Here is a 16,134-nt window from a genome sequence, read left to right on the forward strand (position 1 = left end):
CTTATTTCCAACAGTTTAAAAAAAAACAAAAAACAAGAGAAAAAACTTTTGATAGGTCGGGTTCTCATCACATTCAAGTCACTGTCGAGGATTCTGTCTGAAGCCCTGAAACACAGGATTTGGGGTCAACTCACAATGGCGCCACATATTATGCACAGCGTAACTAGATTCATGCAGTACACCTAAAAATTAAACAAATCACCGAAAAATATGTACTTTATGATAGTTAAAAATATAAACTTTTATTAATTACTATTAAAAATATATATTGAAGGACTAACAAAATTAACTAGATGTGTATTTCCTGAAGGAAGTACAGATAGTACTTTGAAATGGTGCCCGGGCTGCCCCTTTAAAAGAGACTTGCCTGCTGTCCCTGCAAGACTTTCAACTCAGGATCCATTTTAACTGTGGGTGCCTCTCAGGGACCACTTTGGCCTGTGGGGCCCCTCAGGGTCTGATTTGGTGGGTGGGGCCCCTCAGAGTCCGATTTAGTGGGCGGGGCCACTCTAGGTCCGATTTGTAGGCCGGGGTCAATCAGCCTCCGATTTGGAGCCTGGGGTCACTCAGCTTTCGATTCGGCGTGCCGGCCCTTTAAGACTCATTTTGGTGCGTTGGCCCTTTAAGAATCACTTTGGCGCGTCGGCCCTTTAAGAGCCAGTTTGGCGCACTGGGCTTCTAAATCCACTTTGGCGCATATTCTCTCTCAGGGGCATGCGTCATGTGATGAAGCTAGATTTGCATTTGTGCTGTGGGTTTCGCTTTAAGAGCTGATATTATCTGCCAGAATCTGTGTCCTGGGGGCGTCATGTGAAGTTCATAGGCGTTGGCATAGTAACTGGGTGTGCCTGCGCATATCAATGAGCTTAACTGCCATTTGAATTGCCTCAGGGCATGTTTTCTCTGTGGCAACATTTTCCCATTGAAAAGCATTGAGACAATACATTCCAATGACGGGAAAATGTTTTTTCAAACGCAAATTGCGCAAAAACTACAAATCCGATCGACACGAAAAATACTTAGCACACCACTCGTGGACGCTGGCTTCAAAACAACACCTCAACGGTGTCTGTGCGTGTAGCGGTTTGGGCCACATTAATTGCGGAAATCAACTGCATAATCAGAAGAATAAGTTAGCAGCGTTCGGATTACAATATAGTGGTTTTTTCAAACCACTATAATAAGTTAGCAGCGTTCGGATTACAATATAGTGGCTTTTTCAAACCACTATAAAGAAGAAGCAGAAGAAGAACTAGATGTGTATTTCCTGAAGGAAGTACAGCTAGTGCTTTGAAATGGTGCCTGGGCTGCCCCTTTAAGAGAGACTTGCCTGCTGCCCCTGCAAGACTTTCAACTCAGGATCCGTTTTAACTGTGGGTGCCTCTCAGGGGCCACTTTGGCCTGTGGGGCCCCTCAGGGTCTGATTTGGTGGGTGGGGCCCCTCAGGATCCGATTCGGTGGCCTGGGCTCCTCAGGGTTTGAATTGGTGGACGGGATCCCTCAGGATCTGATTTTGTGTCCGGGGCCCCTCAGGGTCCAATTTTGTGGGTGGGGCCCCTTAGGGTCTGATTTTGTGGGCAGAGCCCCTCTGGGTCCAATTTTGTGGGCGGGGCCCTTCTGGGTCCGATTTGGTGGGCGGGGCCACTCTGGGTCCGATTTGGTGGGCGGGGCCCCACATAGTCCAATATGGTGGGCGGGGCCACTCTAGGTCCGATTTGTTGGGCAGGGCCCCAAAGTGTCCGATTTGGTGGGTGGGGCAACTCTGGGTCTGATTTCATGGGCGGGGCCACTCTGGGTCCTATTGGTGGATGGGGCCCCATAGGGTCTGATTTGGTGGGTGGGGCCACTCTGGGTCCAAATTGGAGGGTGGGGCCACTCTGGGTCCGATTTGGTGGGGAGGCTCCCATAGGGTCCGATTTGGTGGGCAGGGCCACTCTGGGTCCGATTTGGTGGGCGGAGCCACTCTGGGTCCGATTTGGTGGGCGGGGCCCCACAGAGTCCAATTTGGTGGGCGGGGCCACCCTGGGTCCGATTTGGTAGGTGGGGCCCCATAGGGTCCGATTTGGTGTGCGGGGCCACTCTGGGTCTGATTTGGTGGGCGGGATTACTCTGGGTTACACTGTGACGTGCCGACAGGTCCGCGTTCGCCCACGCTATCTATTGAAAGGTCTGAAGGTGCCCTTAGCTAGTGTCCATTAGTTTTAGTCAGTGTCAGTTAGCATCCGTTATTGTCTGCGTCCATTTATTGTCAGTTATCGTCTGTTACTCTTAGTGACAGCGTCCGTTTATGTCAGCGCCGTTTATTAGTTAGCGTTTATTATTGTCAGCGTCCATTTATTAGTCAGCATCCATTATTGTCAGTTAGCGTCAGTTATTGTCAGCATCCATTACATTTAGTGTCAGTTTCCGTTAGTTTGTTACTGAATGCTTTTTTAACTTTTTTTTTAGATTTTTTGTTAATTTTATTATTAGTTTTTTGCTCTAGTTTTCACAATGGGGTCACTTGTGGGGGTCCACTACTGTTTTGGCCCTGCAATACACTAAAAATGTGCCATAGAGCCTAAAACATTTTCAAGAAAAGCGTGCGCTCTACACCCCCCATTCCTTTCCATTTAGGCCTAGTTGTGTCCCTACACATAAGATGGGCACATTTCTGAACACAGGAGAAACAGGGCTATCAGTTTTGGGGTGCATGATTTTATTTATATGTCCACTGTCCAAAAAAAACTGTCTTTATAATGGTACATTCGCAGAAAAACCTCAAAATCCTAATTTTTACATCTGCTTTGCATTAATTTGTTCAAAACCTTTACAGTGAAAATTTTCATTATACCCCTAGATGAATGCATTGAAGGGTCTAGTTGAATAGATGTTGATGTGTTCCGTCACACAAGCTGTGGCAAAGTTGAAGGTAAAAATGCCCTCCGTTCAGCTTTTTCTATGATAGGAAACCTATAACAGTAATGGTAATATAGCCAAATAAAAAATTCCTCTCAGAACAATCCTACCAAATAACAGAGTAATAGAAAAATTCTGTCATGAAACAGCTGGCGAGTCCAAAATGGGTCGGTCACCATAAGTTACCAAAAAAAAATAAAAATTTTTCTATGGACTCCTATGGCAGAAAAATCACTAGCGATTTAAAATTTAAAAAATTTAAAAATTTAGGGCAGTGGTTTCCTGCCATAGGACACCATAGTAATAAATCACCTCCGTTAAAAGAAATTTTCGCTAGGAAAATCGCTAGCAATAATCGTGGTAGTGGGATGTGTATTTCCTGAAGGAACTACAGATAGTGCTTTGAAATGGTGCCCAAGCTGCCCATTTAAGAGACTTGCTTGCTGCTTCGGCAAGGGTTTCACACTTGGGCACCCCACTCAGCCTCTGATTTGGGGCCCGGGGTCGCTCAGCCTCCTATTTGAAGACCAGGGTCGCTCAGCCTCCGATTTGGAGGCCGGGGTGGCTCAGCCTCTGATTTGCAGGCCAGGGTGGCTCAGCCTCCGATTTGGAGGCCGGGGTGGCTCAGCCTCTGATTTGTAGGCCAGGGTCGATCAGCCTCTGATTTGGAGGCCGGGGTGGCTCAGCCTCCGATTTGGAGCTTGGGGTCACTCAGCTTTCGATTTGGTGTGCCGGCACTTAAAGACTCATTTTGGTGCTCCGGCCCTTTAAGAATCACTTTGGCGCGTCGGCCATTTAAGAGCTAGTTTGGTGCACTGGGCTTCTAAATCCACTTTGGCGCACATTCTCTCAGGGGCATGCGTCATGTGATGAAGCTAGATTTGCATTTGTGCTGTGGGTTTCGCTTTAAGAGCTGAAATTATCTGGCAGAAACTGTGTCCTGGGGGGGTCATGTAAAGTTCGTAGGCGTTGGCATAGTAACTGGGTGTGCCTGCGCATATCAATGAGCTTAACTGCCATTTGAATCGCCTCAGGGTATGATTTCTCTGTGGCAACATTTTCCCATTGAAATGCATTGAGGAAAATGTCTTTTCAAACGCAAATTGCGCAAAAAGTACAAATCTGATCAACACGAAAATTACTTAGCACACCTCTCGTGGACGCTTGCTTCGAAACGACACCTCAACAGAGTTTGTGCGTGTAGCGGTTTGGGCCGCATTAATTGTGGAAAATCAACTGAATAATAAGAAGAAGAAGCAGAGGAAGACGAATAAGTTAGCAGCGTTCGGATTACAATATAGTGCTTTCTTCAAAAGCACTATAATAAAAGACAAAAAGAGATAGAAAAAAGAGGAGATAGTGCCATACCCTATATCAACACTATCTGATCCTACCTTGCTGCGGAGGTTGGCACCCTAAACCTGCGCAATTGGCGCCCCAGCTCAAAAAAATGAGAGTTAGGGCTCACAGCCAAATTCCTTTGCTTGCTTGCTGTTATCAAGAGATATCATAATTTTTTTTGTTGCCAAGTGCATATGTGCAAAATATACCTTGAGGCAGGAAAAAAACATGCAAATGCCTCAATCAACTGATAGAAATGACAGACACATCAATAGTCTTTTTCAGAAACCCATTAGTAATCACTGTAAGTAGCCAAAACATCAATCGCTATTTGGCAAGAAAATTACCATAATTAACTCAACATGTTTCTCCTTATCCAAGGTTCATCAGGAGTAGTATATAAGGCAATTTTACAAAAAAAATTACAATTTTACAAAAATCTGGCTCTGGTAGTCATCATACCCGAAAAATGATGTAAAATCTTTATTAGACCAAACCACACTTATGGTCACATGAGGACCGTTCCCCTAAAACAAGGTAGGATCAGAAAGTGTAGATATAGGGTAAGGCATCACCCCCCCTTGTGTCTGTCATTAATGTGAATTGATTGAGGCATTTCCATGTTATTCTCCTCGTATGCACTTGGCAAAAAAAATGTATTTTATGATATCTCTTAATAACAGCACGTAAGCAAATTAATTACTTTAGTTTTGAGCTCTAACTCATTCTTTGCCACTATAGGGGGCTGCAGGGTGAGTCGTTGGTGAGCGGGGGTATCAATTGCGCAGGTTTAGAGTGCCAACCTCCGCAGCAAGGTAAGAATCAGATAGTGTTGATATAGGGTAAGGCATTACCACCTCTTGTGCCTGTCATTAATGTGAATTGATTGAGGCATTTCCATGTTATTCTCCTACCTTACTGTAAATTTTGCACATATGTGTGGCGCCCCTGAGGGTTCATTCGCCACAGAGGTACTGCACCTCCTCCTGAGGTGTGGTACCCCACCATCCAGGTAAGGTGGAGACACCTGACCACGCTCCAACACCTGCATCCCACACAACACAGTAGTGTAGCCAAGCAGCCTTTGATGGCTCCCTGCTTGGAACACGAAGCGTGCTGGGAGGCGGGTGGAGTTTAGTCTGCACCAAAAGAGCGGGAAGAGTTTAGGATTTGGTCAGTCTGACAGAGTCAGTGGAGGAGTGAAGATCCCCTGAGTGGGATGGATGAAGGAAGTGCTGCAGCCGACCTCAGTGACCTGGGTCCGCTGGCACAGGAAAGGAACATTGATAGAGAGCCTGACTCTCTCCATAAGAAAGAAGGATTTGTACGGAACATGAGGAGAGGAGGACTAAGGATTAGGGTTAGAGGAGAACCCTTCCCAAGTTCACAGCGCAAGGCCGGGGTCTGGTCCCCGAGGTTGTATCGATACTAATGGTCCTGCAGCATACACCGGAGGAATAGAAGTTGTCACCACTTTATTCCCACACAAGACTTGGGGGAACAACAGCAATGATAGTGAGCCGGGATTTGGTAGCAAGGAGTCCCCGAAGCAGGCTACAGCTGTCTGCCGTACAAGTAGAGTTCATAGGAACATCTGACAGGAGGAACTCCAGTGTAACTCAGTACTGAGAGTACTTCACTATAGGCGCAAAAGGGAGACGTTCAGAAAAGGCATTTATGTTGGCGGAGTGTTGGAACGGAGTACTTCATCTTGCCTGGTGGTTGGCTGAGCCCCTGACCTGGAGAATACGGCACTAAGGCGGGCACCTGTATGCATCACAGACTGTCAGTAAAGCTTTGGAACTACATTCCCTGGTGTCCTCCACTTATTCCTGCGCCAACACACTCAGCACTGCTACATAGCTGTGCCTGACACCGCATCATCTACGTCTCCTCCCTATCTCTTCACCTACACTGCCCTGGGACTACTGCCCTACCTGTGGAGGGCCACGACACCATTGCTGCACCACACTATCTGTCCCAGAGGATCTGTCTGCAGCATCGGCTTAACATCTTCATTGCCGAACACCACAGGTGGCGTCACGAATCATTCACTAATAAACTTTAATCATCATCCACACACTCAACAAGCCCCTTTTACAATGGACGCCCAGGGCCACGGACCAGGTCACAGCTACCGTTGAAATCCACCGGGCCCGGCTCCGAGTACCCCACAGCCCTGGGTAAGGGCGATCCATTTTTGGCGTCACGAACAGGATGACGAAGCCCGGTGCCACCGGGTTCTGTGTGCCTGAATGTTATTGGACATAGACATTGCTGAAAATGTGCAGAATTACCAAGCTGATAGACTGTAAAATGGACTCTCAAAATGGCCGCCGGCGCGGTGAAGAAGGGCATGACAACATGGGTGGTCCTAAGAAAAGACTGCGAACTGTCCTGGGCCTCCCCTGCCTGAACTTCTATGCAACTGCAACATGGCCCACCCCCCGAGGGGTTCGTATACTGGCCTGGTATGGAGGAGGAGGAAGAAGACGCCGCCCCCAGAAGGAGGAGCAAGAGCCGGTGGCGGGAAAAGAGCCCGGGAAGAAGGAGGGAGAGAGTGAGAATGCCATATTGGGAGAAGGAAGGAGGCCCGAAGAGAGCGAGGAGGTTGAGCTGAACTTCCCCGGCGCAATGGCAGAAGGCTCCGACCTTGCTTCTACAACGGACCGCCAGCAGCTGGAGGACGAGATTGCCCAGCTGACACACCGCCTGCGGCTGAGACAGGAGGCTCTCTGGACTCTGAACTGGCAGCGTGCACAGGAGGGGCGTAAACCATCGGTACCTCCATCACAGGTACACTCACCATTGGTACCCGCCGCCGCTGCTATATCACCAGTACCTACGCCCGCGGTACCTGCACCACCGGTACCCACCAAGGATGCCCTGGTCCTCCCTCCGGCAGCACTTGCAGAACCTGAGGCCGCTGCGATGCCATCGGCAGCGCCTGTCACCATCTCCCTGCTGCAACCGCCAGTGAGCGCCGCCTGCACGGAGGAGGTACCGGAGGGCCCGAGAGCCAAGCAGGAAGAAGCTGGACTCCTGCGTGGACCTAGCGCGACTGCGCAGGTCCCACCAGAGGACCCTGTGGACCCGGAGACGCCATCGGTTCCACCACCTTCTCCCGCCTCTGACCGGGCAGCTAGAGTCACCACCGCTGCCACCAGCTGCCGCCCGACGCCCGAATCGGAGCAGACAACACCACCAGGAAGCTACAGGTATGACCGCCGCCCTTGCAGCTGGGAAGGCCTCAGGGTGCACAGCTGCTGCAGAGTCCGGGCAGTTCGTGCTAGACCTGGTCTGGGACCGGGATTCGAGTCCCTGGGGGGAAACACCTGAACCCCTAGCGGTGGTCCCCCTGTCCACTGTGGGTAGAGGCTGGTCCCGGGAGGAGGAGGCCAGATGCCAACAGACTATCCGCCAGCTGGCAGCCGAGCAGAGGGAACGGAAACAGCGGAGGCTGGCAGTGCTGGGCCCTGACATGGCCCGGAAAGAAACGGTCCGTGACGGTCACTATAGTCCCCGGGACTCAGCAGGATGGGGTCAGGTCCTGAATGTTAATCAGGAGTGGGGGTTTGGAATTATCTCAGACCCCCAGAGGATCTCTGACCTCTTCTTTAGCAGGAGGGATGTTGAGTCTCACCTCCGGAGGGGACACCCTGCTCGACACTTGCACCCGGGGGAGTATGTAACTTTCACCCGACATGAGGGACTCCGTGGCTGGTACGCCATGAATGTGCGCCGTATACCAGAGGATTTTATTGCGGCCTACAAAAAGGAACATGCTTACGTTCCCCCGGCAGGATTACCTCCCACCGCGGTTGGTGTTCCTGCAAAAGTCCGGCAGGTTACGGCCATGGAAGTGCAACACCCCAAGGACCCAGCAGCTGCCCCTGCGGGACCACAAGCAGTCATCCCCAAAATTCCTGCTGACTACCGACAATTAATTAATCCGCCAGAAGGTGGACATCCAAATCTTCTCCCCTGGAAGCAACCAAAGAGACCAGCTTCCACTACCCCAGGAGGGGATGCCCAATAAAGAAACACTAACTGACTAGTTGTTACCCAGGAGGGTATTTGCACCGTTGTGCCTTCTTTTTGTTATCATGTTTTCTTTAGTTTTACAAGTGTTTGCCTAGTTGCGTTGGAAGCATATTTTTCATTGAACTGCAGAGATCATGGACAATGAATGATCCACAAACTGTGTGTCAGGAACACCGCACTACACTCGCTCACTGAGCCAGTGCGCATGTCCTGAGTACAAAAAAATGTGCTCAAAGATACCTGTGGAGCAGGGCAGCAGCGGTGACAATGCGTGCTTCAAACTATCAGGACCTGAAGCATGTGGCTGCTGGAGGCGTGGCCTAAGCTCCACAGAGCTAGGAGCTGCAGGGAAACTTCTAGAAAGGTAACTACGGGACAAGTTACCAAGGGGCATAGACAGGGGCGGAAACCAGATCAAGCCGGGGTCAATGCATGAGATAGCAGGACAGTACCAAAGGGTTAGACAGAGCGGATAGTCAGGACGTAGCAATAGATCAGAAAACCAGAATGGGCAACAGACGGTACAATAGGGGCAAACGGTAGCGGAGCAACAATAGCCAAGCCAGGAGGTCAGAACCAGAGAAGACAATAGTACCTAAAACGCGAGACAGAGTTCAGAGTGAGGGGACAGGCCAGGTCATACACGGGAATCAAACAAGCAATGCAGTACACGCACACCAGGGGGGTCGGTCAGACACACAGACAGAATAACAGTATAGCTGACAGAGAATGGTAGTCTGGAGTGAGTATAAATACCCCTCCCAGATCCAAAGAGAGGCCGGCAAAAGTTAACCCTGTGAGAACAGGACATCAACCATGTCCTAACTATGACACTGTGTTGTATATAGTTGCACCTCTTTAGGTGCCCTTTCTTGGTTTTACATAGATCTTTTATGAATAAGAACTACCTCATCATGGAGCATAGCTCCAATCCAAGGACACTGCAAGAAATCCCGGCTGGGAGCGGTGTCCAGCACGTGCAAGAATTATTGATGTCTTAAAGTATTGTGTGATGTGTCTTATAAAAATGTTGACGGATTTTATACAGAGCTTACTTGATAGTAGTATTTAGGTATTTGATTAGGAATGGATATTTTACAGAATTTGATAATGTTGAATAAAGATGTAAAATTTTGAGTAAAGATTTGAATACAGGTGACGAACCAGGCATCAGCCGTTGTCACCCATGTCTAACAGAGACAGTAAAAGAAAATGTGAAAGATAAAGAGAAGGAAAATGTGTTGATGATAGTAATTGAACTGGTAGTAAGTTTATTTTCATAGCACTTTAAAAATAGGTAATTATAGATAGTCTGTTAAATTGTTCTGCAGCGTTCAAGAGTGAGTGCCTCCCACATTGGGAAGTTTAAATAAGAATTGTTTATCAGCATTCCAAAATTTTTGTATGTTCCTTTGTTTTGTCTAACTTTGTTTCACTTGCAGCCCGCGGACGTGCTGTGTTTAACCGGGGGGGTATGTGGCGCCCCTGAGGGTTCAGTCGCCGCAGAGGTACTGCACCTCCTCCTGAGGTGTGGTACCCCACCATCCAGGTAAGGTGGAGACACCTGACCACCTCCAACACCTGCATCCCACACAACACAGTAGTGTAGCAAAGCAGCCTTTGGTGGCTCCCTGCTTGGAACACAAAGCGTGCTGGGAGGCGGGTGGAGTTTAGTCTGCACCAAAAGAGCGGGAAGAGTTTAGGATTTGGTCAGTCTGACAGAGTCAGTGGAGGAGTGAAGATCCCCTGAGTGGGATGGATGAAGGAAGTGCTGCAGCCGACCTCAGTGACCTGGGTCCGCTGGCACAGGAAAGAGACATTGATGGAAAGCCTGACTCTCTCCATAAGAAGGAAGGATTAGTATGGAACATGAGGAGAGGAGGACTAAGGATCAGGGTTAGAGCAGAACCCTTCCCAAGTTCACAGTGCAAGGCTGGGGTCCGGTCCCCGAGGTTGTATGGATACTAATGGTCCTGCAGCAGACACCGGAGGAATAGAAGTTGTCATCACTTTATTCCCACACAAGACTTGGGGGCACAACAGCAACGATAGTGAGCCGGGATTTGGTAGCAAGGAGTCCCTGAAGCAGGCTACAGCTGTCTGCCGTACAAGTAGAGTTCATAGGAACATCTGACAGGAGGAACTCCAGTGTAACTCAGTACTGAGAGTACTTCACTATAGGCGCAAAAGGGAGACGTTCAGAAAAGGCATTTATGATGGCGGAGTGTTGGAACGGAGTACTTCATCTTGCCTGGTGGTTGGCTGAGCCCCTGACCTGGAGAACACGGCACTGAGGCGGGCACCTGTATGCATCACAGACTGTGAGTAAAGCTTTGGAACTACATTCCCTGGTGTCCTCCACGTATTCCTAGGCGTAACTATTTTGTTGCGCCCCTACTATTCTTGGCAGTAGATGAAAACTTGGGATATAAATTTAGGAGCAAAATAAACCACAACAACAATGATTAATTAACTCTCTCCTAACTCTTTAATCTTCTGAGAAGTTGCATAGGACAAATATATACAAAGTAATCAATAACACAAAACAAAAACGACCATAGGTAATTAAAATTTTTGTTTCCTTGCCTTTTTTTTTTAAAAGGATGACACTAAGTCACCGAGATTAATTTGTTTAGCAACTTCAGATTCTATCGAAATTGTTGCCAACCCAACCAACCTCTCTTGCGTCATATTTGCCCTTAAATATGTACACTTTTCTTTCCATCTCTAAAACTTTTTGCCTTTTGAAAAGATTTTTTATAATTTTTTCTATTTTTTCTCTGGCGCCCCCTTTGGGTCGGCGCCCTAGGCGGCCGCCTATTTCGCCTATACGTTCGGGCCGGCCCTGATCATGTACATATACGATGAATGCTTCCCTATATATTATGTATAGAGTACATTAGCTGGAAGAGTTTTCCAATATTTTGGGGAAAATAATATTTTAGATAATAACACGTTATTAATTACAATTCTGAGTATTAACGTTCAGTACATCAAAAGTGAAGTCTCATTCTATATTTTCTGTTTCAAATATGTTTCATTTTCAAACTGATGCAAAACTGAGACTACACAAACTCTTCCATCACATGCATTGAATATAATCACACATATTTACAGAAGAAAAATTAATCAAAGAATGACTAGCCTAACACAGTCGGTCCTGAATATCCAAGCAGAGGACTGGAGATATAAACAGATGATTTGAACAATTGCTAGGCGTTCACATACTTGGGGTCAGCCAAGTCTGAGTATGTTCCATCATTCTCCTATCCTTAGAGATACAGAACAACATCAACAGAAGGAAACCTTTAGGTATTCTCTCTTTTTTATTTTACGACTGTTTTGTCTATTTGTATTTTGCCTTACTGTGTCTTTTTTTTATACAGCTTTTTCTTGCAAGCATTGTTCTGTTTGTTTTAAACCGAAAAACTTTAAAACGTTTGGGCCTTTAATGCTCTAAAGAATCCACAGCCTTTCTGAGAGTGTGGGGCCTTTTGACTGTTGGACAGTGGTGTGGATTTTGGGAACTCATAACCTTGCCTCTTTGGTGAGTGATTGGCAAAGATTGGTGCATCCGGGGTGTGGGCACAGTGTTGGGGTGTGATTTTAGCTCAAATTGCAGCCTGAGTGAAAGGTGACTGCAGGATTAATTGGGTGCAGATGGATTAACCCCTTGCAGTCGCACCCACGTGTGCATAAGACATACCAGTCATTTAATTCTCTTTTCCGAGCCCTGCACTTTAGTAAATTAGGTATTAAACATTATATGGGGATTTATGATAGCAATGCTGTAGAAAATTGAATCATTTAAACTAAAAAATTAGGATCTATCATGATCTCATACACAGCTGTGATAGTTTTAAGACAGGATTTGTTAACCCATTCACTATATTTGTGCAAGATCATAGACACACATATCACAAAGAAGTCATTTGGAAGCACACTGGCTCTATGACACTGCAGCTTGGGCTGCAAGACTTGTTCTTTCTGTTCTATGATGCAGCAGCTGTCATATGCTTGGCATTACCGACAGGCACTAAAAATGGTCAAAGGAACATTTCGCCCACAACATACCAAGGCAGAAGTAAAAGTGTCATAAGCAAGTCGGTTCGGTGTATGTGTATATATTGATAACTTGATTAATGTTTGTACATGGGTTTATAAATATGCAGAAGATCCCTTAAGCCCTGTAAGTTGTTGCCTCCATGGCTGGGATTTGTTTTTTCAGCATATCCTTATGTATGATTGGACTAAGATCTGAGAATTTGGAGAAATGTCACCACCTTGAACTCATGTTCCTCAAACCATTCCTACATAATTTTGGCACTGTGGCAGATGCACTATTCTGCTGTCAGAGACCACGGCCCAAAGATTCCCAGCAGAGCATTGGCTAGATCATCGTCACACCTATTATGCCTTGTCATCTTCCAATAATGCAGCTGGATTTCTAACCAAGGTAAGTGACGCAAAAGCACCTATCCATTCACATGATATAAAAGAAACATGTCACAAGTTCCCTTTATTTCTTACATTAAAAGTTGAAATAAGCAAAAAGATTTGCAAGGCCCTGGTCCCCAGAAGCCACGTCGGTAGTTTTGGCCAGTGACCAGAGCTTTGTGACCACTACCTTGGTGGAATCACCGCTGTGCCTCTAAATTGCAGGTCCAGTGCGATGCCATTGTTGCATTGCGAAGCACACATAACATCGTGCCAAGCCTACTAATCAAAAAATGCGCTAATGCTTCTGGATGGTAGGTGCATGTTCACAGAGCACTGGTCAGCATCACGTACTACTGACAAGATTACTAAACCAGGGTCCTGTGAATTTTTTTGATCATCTGCAATTAAAGTAGTTACCGAAAAAATCATTAAATCATGATCATGTTCAGAGCTTCCTATTACCTCTTTGTCCAAGGAACTTGCAGCAATCAGCGAAACCACCAGTGGCTGCATGGTGAAGGGCTGTGTTCCCATCCATTGCAATAATTCCCATGTCTCCTTTGTATGCAGACAGCACCTTCAAGATCTAAAAAAGTAGAGGAACTCATTTCATTATCATGACGAGATGTGTGGAGCCATCACACAAAGACACATACGGTAATTATCATGTGTAAAAGAAATATATGGCTCCATTTAACTATCCAGATATTTGTTGGGAATCTATCTCAGACAAAAGTAACGGGTCCAGACAATTCTTATCTTCTCTTGCTGATAACGTTAGCTTTCAAAAGGTAGAAGGGAGAACAAGAGGGTCTGCCATCTTGGACCTAATTCTTACCAACAGAGAGGAAATGGTGGAGCAAGTAAAGGTGGCTGGAAATTTAGAAGACAGGGATCATGCTATCCTCAAATTTTGGATTACAAGAGGAGGAAGACATACAAGGGACTCAGTCCATTAAATTCTGCCTTTCTGAAGTCCAACCTTAAAGTCTAAGAGGGTAGAAAAGGTCCAATGGCTGTATGTTCTAAACGATAGAAATGTCCAAAAAGGATATGAGATTTTGCTAAATCAAATTCTCAGTGCACAATCAGTAACAATCCTGAAAAGAAGAACTGGAAGCATTTAAAGACACCAGGATGTATGAACACAGAACTTAAACATTTGCTAAACGGAAAAAAGAAATTTATATCAAATGTAAAGAGGGGAGTATATCTAAAGAAGAATATACAGTTGTGGCCAAAAGTATTGACACCCCTGCGATTCTGTCAGATAATACTCAGTTTCTTCCTGAAAATGATTGCAATCACAAATTCTTTGGTATTATTATCTTCATTTAATTTGTTTTAAATGAAAAAACACAAAAACAATTGTCCTAAAGCCAAATTGGATATAATTCCACACCAAACATAAAAAAGAGGGTGGACAAAAGTATTGGCACTGTTCGAAAAATCACGTGATGTTTCTCTAATTTGTGTAATTAACAGCACCTGTAACTTACCTGTGGCACCTAACAGGTGTTGGAAATAGCTAAATCACACTTGCAGCCAGTTGACATGGATTAAAGTTTACTCAACCTCTGTCCTGTGTCCTTGTGTGTACCATATTGAGCATGGAGAAAAGAAAGAAGACCAAAGAACTGTCTGAGGACTTGAGAAATCAAATTGTGAGGAAGCATGAGCAATCTCAAGGCTACAAGTCCATCTCCAAAGACCTGAATGTTCCTGTGTCTACCGTGCGCAATGTCATCAAGAAGTTTAAAGCCCATGGCACTGTGGCTAACCTCCCTAGATGTGGACGGAAAAGAAAAATTGACAAGAGATTTCAACGCAAGATTGTGCGGATGTTGGATAAAGAACCTCGACTAACATCTAAACAAGTTCAAGCTGCCCTGCAGTGCGAGGGTACAACAGTGTCAACCCGTACTATCCGTCGGCGTCTGAATGAAAAGGGACTGTATGGTAGGAGACCCAGGAAGACCCCACTTCTTACCCCGAGACATAAAAAAGCCAGGCTGGAGTTTGCCAAAACTTACCTGATAAAGCCTAAAACGTTTTGGAAGAATGTTCTCTGGTCAGATGAGACAATAGTAGAGCTTTTTGGGCAAAGGCATCAACATAGAGTTTACAGGAGAAAAAAAGAGGCATTCAAAGAAAAGAACACAGTCCCTACAGTCAAACATGGCGGAGGTTCCCTGATGTTTTGTGGTTGCTTTGCTGCCTCTGGCACTGGACTGCTTGACCGTGTGCATGGCTTATGAAGTCAGAAGACTACCAACAAATTTTGCAGCATAATGTAGGGCCCAGTGTGAGAAAGCTGGGTCTCCCTCAGAGGTCATGGGTCTTCCAGCAGGACAATGACCCAAAACACACTTCAAAAAGCACTAGAAAATGGTTTGAGAGAAAGCACTGGAGACTTCTAAGGTGGCCAGCAATGAGTCCAGACCTGAATCCCATAGAACACCTGTGGAGAGATCTAAAAATGGCAGTTTGGAGAAGGCACCCTTCAAATATCAGGGACCTGGAGCAGTTTGCCAAAGAAGAATGGTCTAAAATTCCAGCAGAGCATTGTAAGAACCTCACTGATGGTTACCGGAAGCGGTTGGTAGCAGTTATTTTGGCTAAAGGTTGTGCAACCAAGTATTAGGCTGAGGGTGCCAATACTTTTTGGAGTTTTGTGTGAAATGATCAATGTTTTGCTTTTTGCTTCATTCTCTTTTGTGTTTTTTTTTCATTTAAGACAAATTAAATGAAGATAATAATGCCAAAGAATTTGTGTTTGCAATCATTTTCAGGAAGAAACTGAGTATTATCTGACAGAATTGCAGGGGTGTCAATACTTTTGGCCACAATTGTAATGCTGTCTGCAGGGAATGCAGGGCAAGCGTTAGAAGAGCTAAAGCCAGTAATGAAGTGAATCTTGCAAGGGAGACCAAAAGCAATAAAAAAGGATTTTGTGGGTATGTCAAAAGCAAAAAAAGTAAAAAGATGCTATAGGATTTTTACAGGATGAAAAGGGTGAAGTAGTCAAAAATGATGTTGAGGAGGTCGAACTTTTAAATTCCTATTTTGCATCTGTGTTTTCTAAGATAGCAGATGTATCTTCAACTGATCTTCACTGTGCTATTGAAGGAATAAAATAATCCACCCTATCTATAACCAAAGAGATGGTGAGGGAACACTTAGCTAATTTAAATTAAGTTTAATCTCATGGTCCAGATGAATTACATCCTAGGGTACTGAAAGAGACAGCAGAGAAAATTTCAGAACCACTCTCCAGAATGTTTGAAAATTCCTGATGAACAAAAGTACTAGAAGATGGGAAAAAGGCAAATGTTGTCCCTATTTTCAAAAAAGGAAAGAAGATGGAGCCAGAAAATTACAGGGCAGTGAGCCTTACTTCTATAACAGGAA

At 45.8% G+C, this 16,134-nt stretch overlaps 1 protein-coding gene across 1 annotated transcript in view; it reads right to left on the reverse strand.

The window, feature by feature from the left end:
- ANKEF1 (ankyrin repeat and EF-hand domain containing 1) overlaps window positions 1-16,134 on the reverse strand; it is a 74,197-nt gene that overhangs the window by 38,553 nt on the left and 19,510 nt on the right. Inside the window, exon 5 of the mRNA XM_073553838.1 lies at window positions 13,186-13,309. Within this exon, the coding sequence (XP_073409939.1) occupies window positions 13,186-13,309 (124 nt within the window). The remainder of the gene's footprint in view (window positions 1-13,185; window positions 13,310-16,134) is intronic.

The sequence above is a fragment of the Dendrobates tinctorius genome, unplaced genomic scaffold, assembly GCF_039654945.1.
Source record: "Dendrobates tinctorius isolate UK_male_01 unplaced genomic scaffold, ASM3965494v1 ptg000203l, whole genome shotgun sequence".
NCBI classification, from domain to species: Eukaryota; Metazoa; Chordata; class Amphibia; order Anura; family Dendrobatidae; genus Dendrobates; species Dendrobates tinctorius.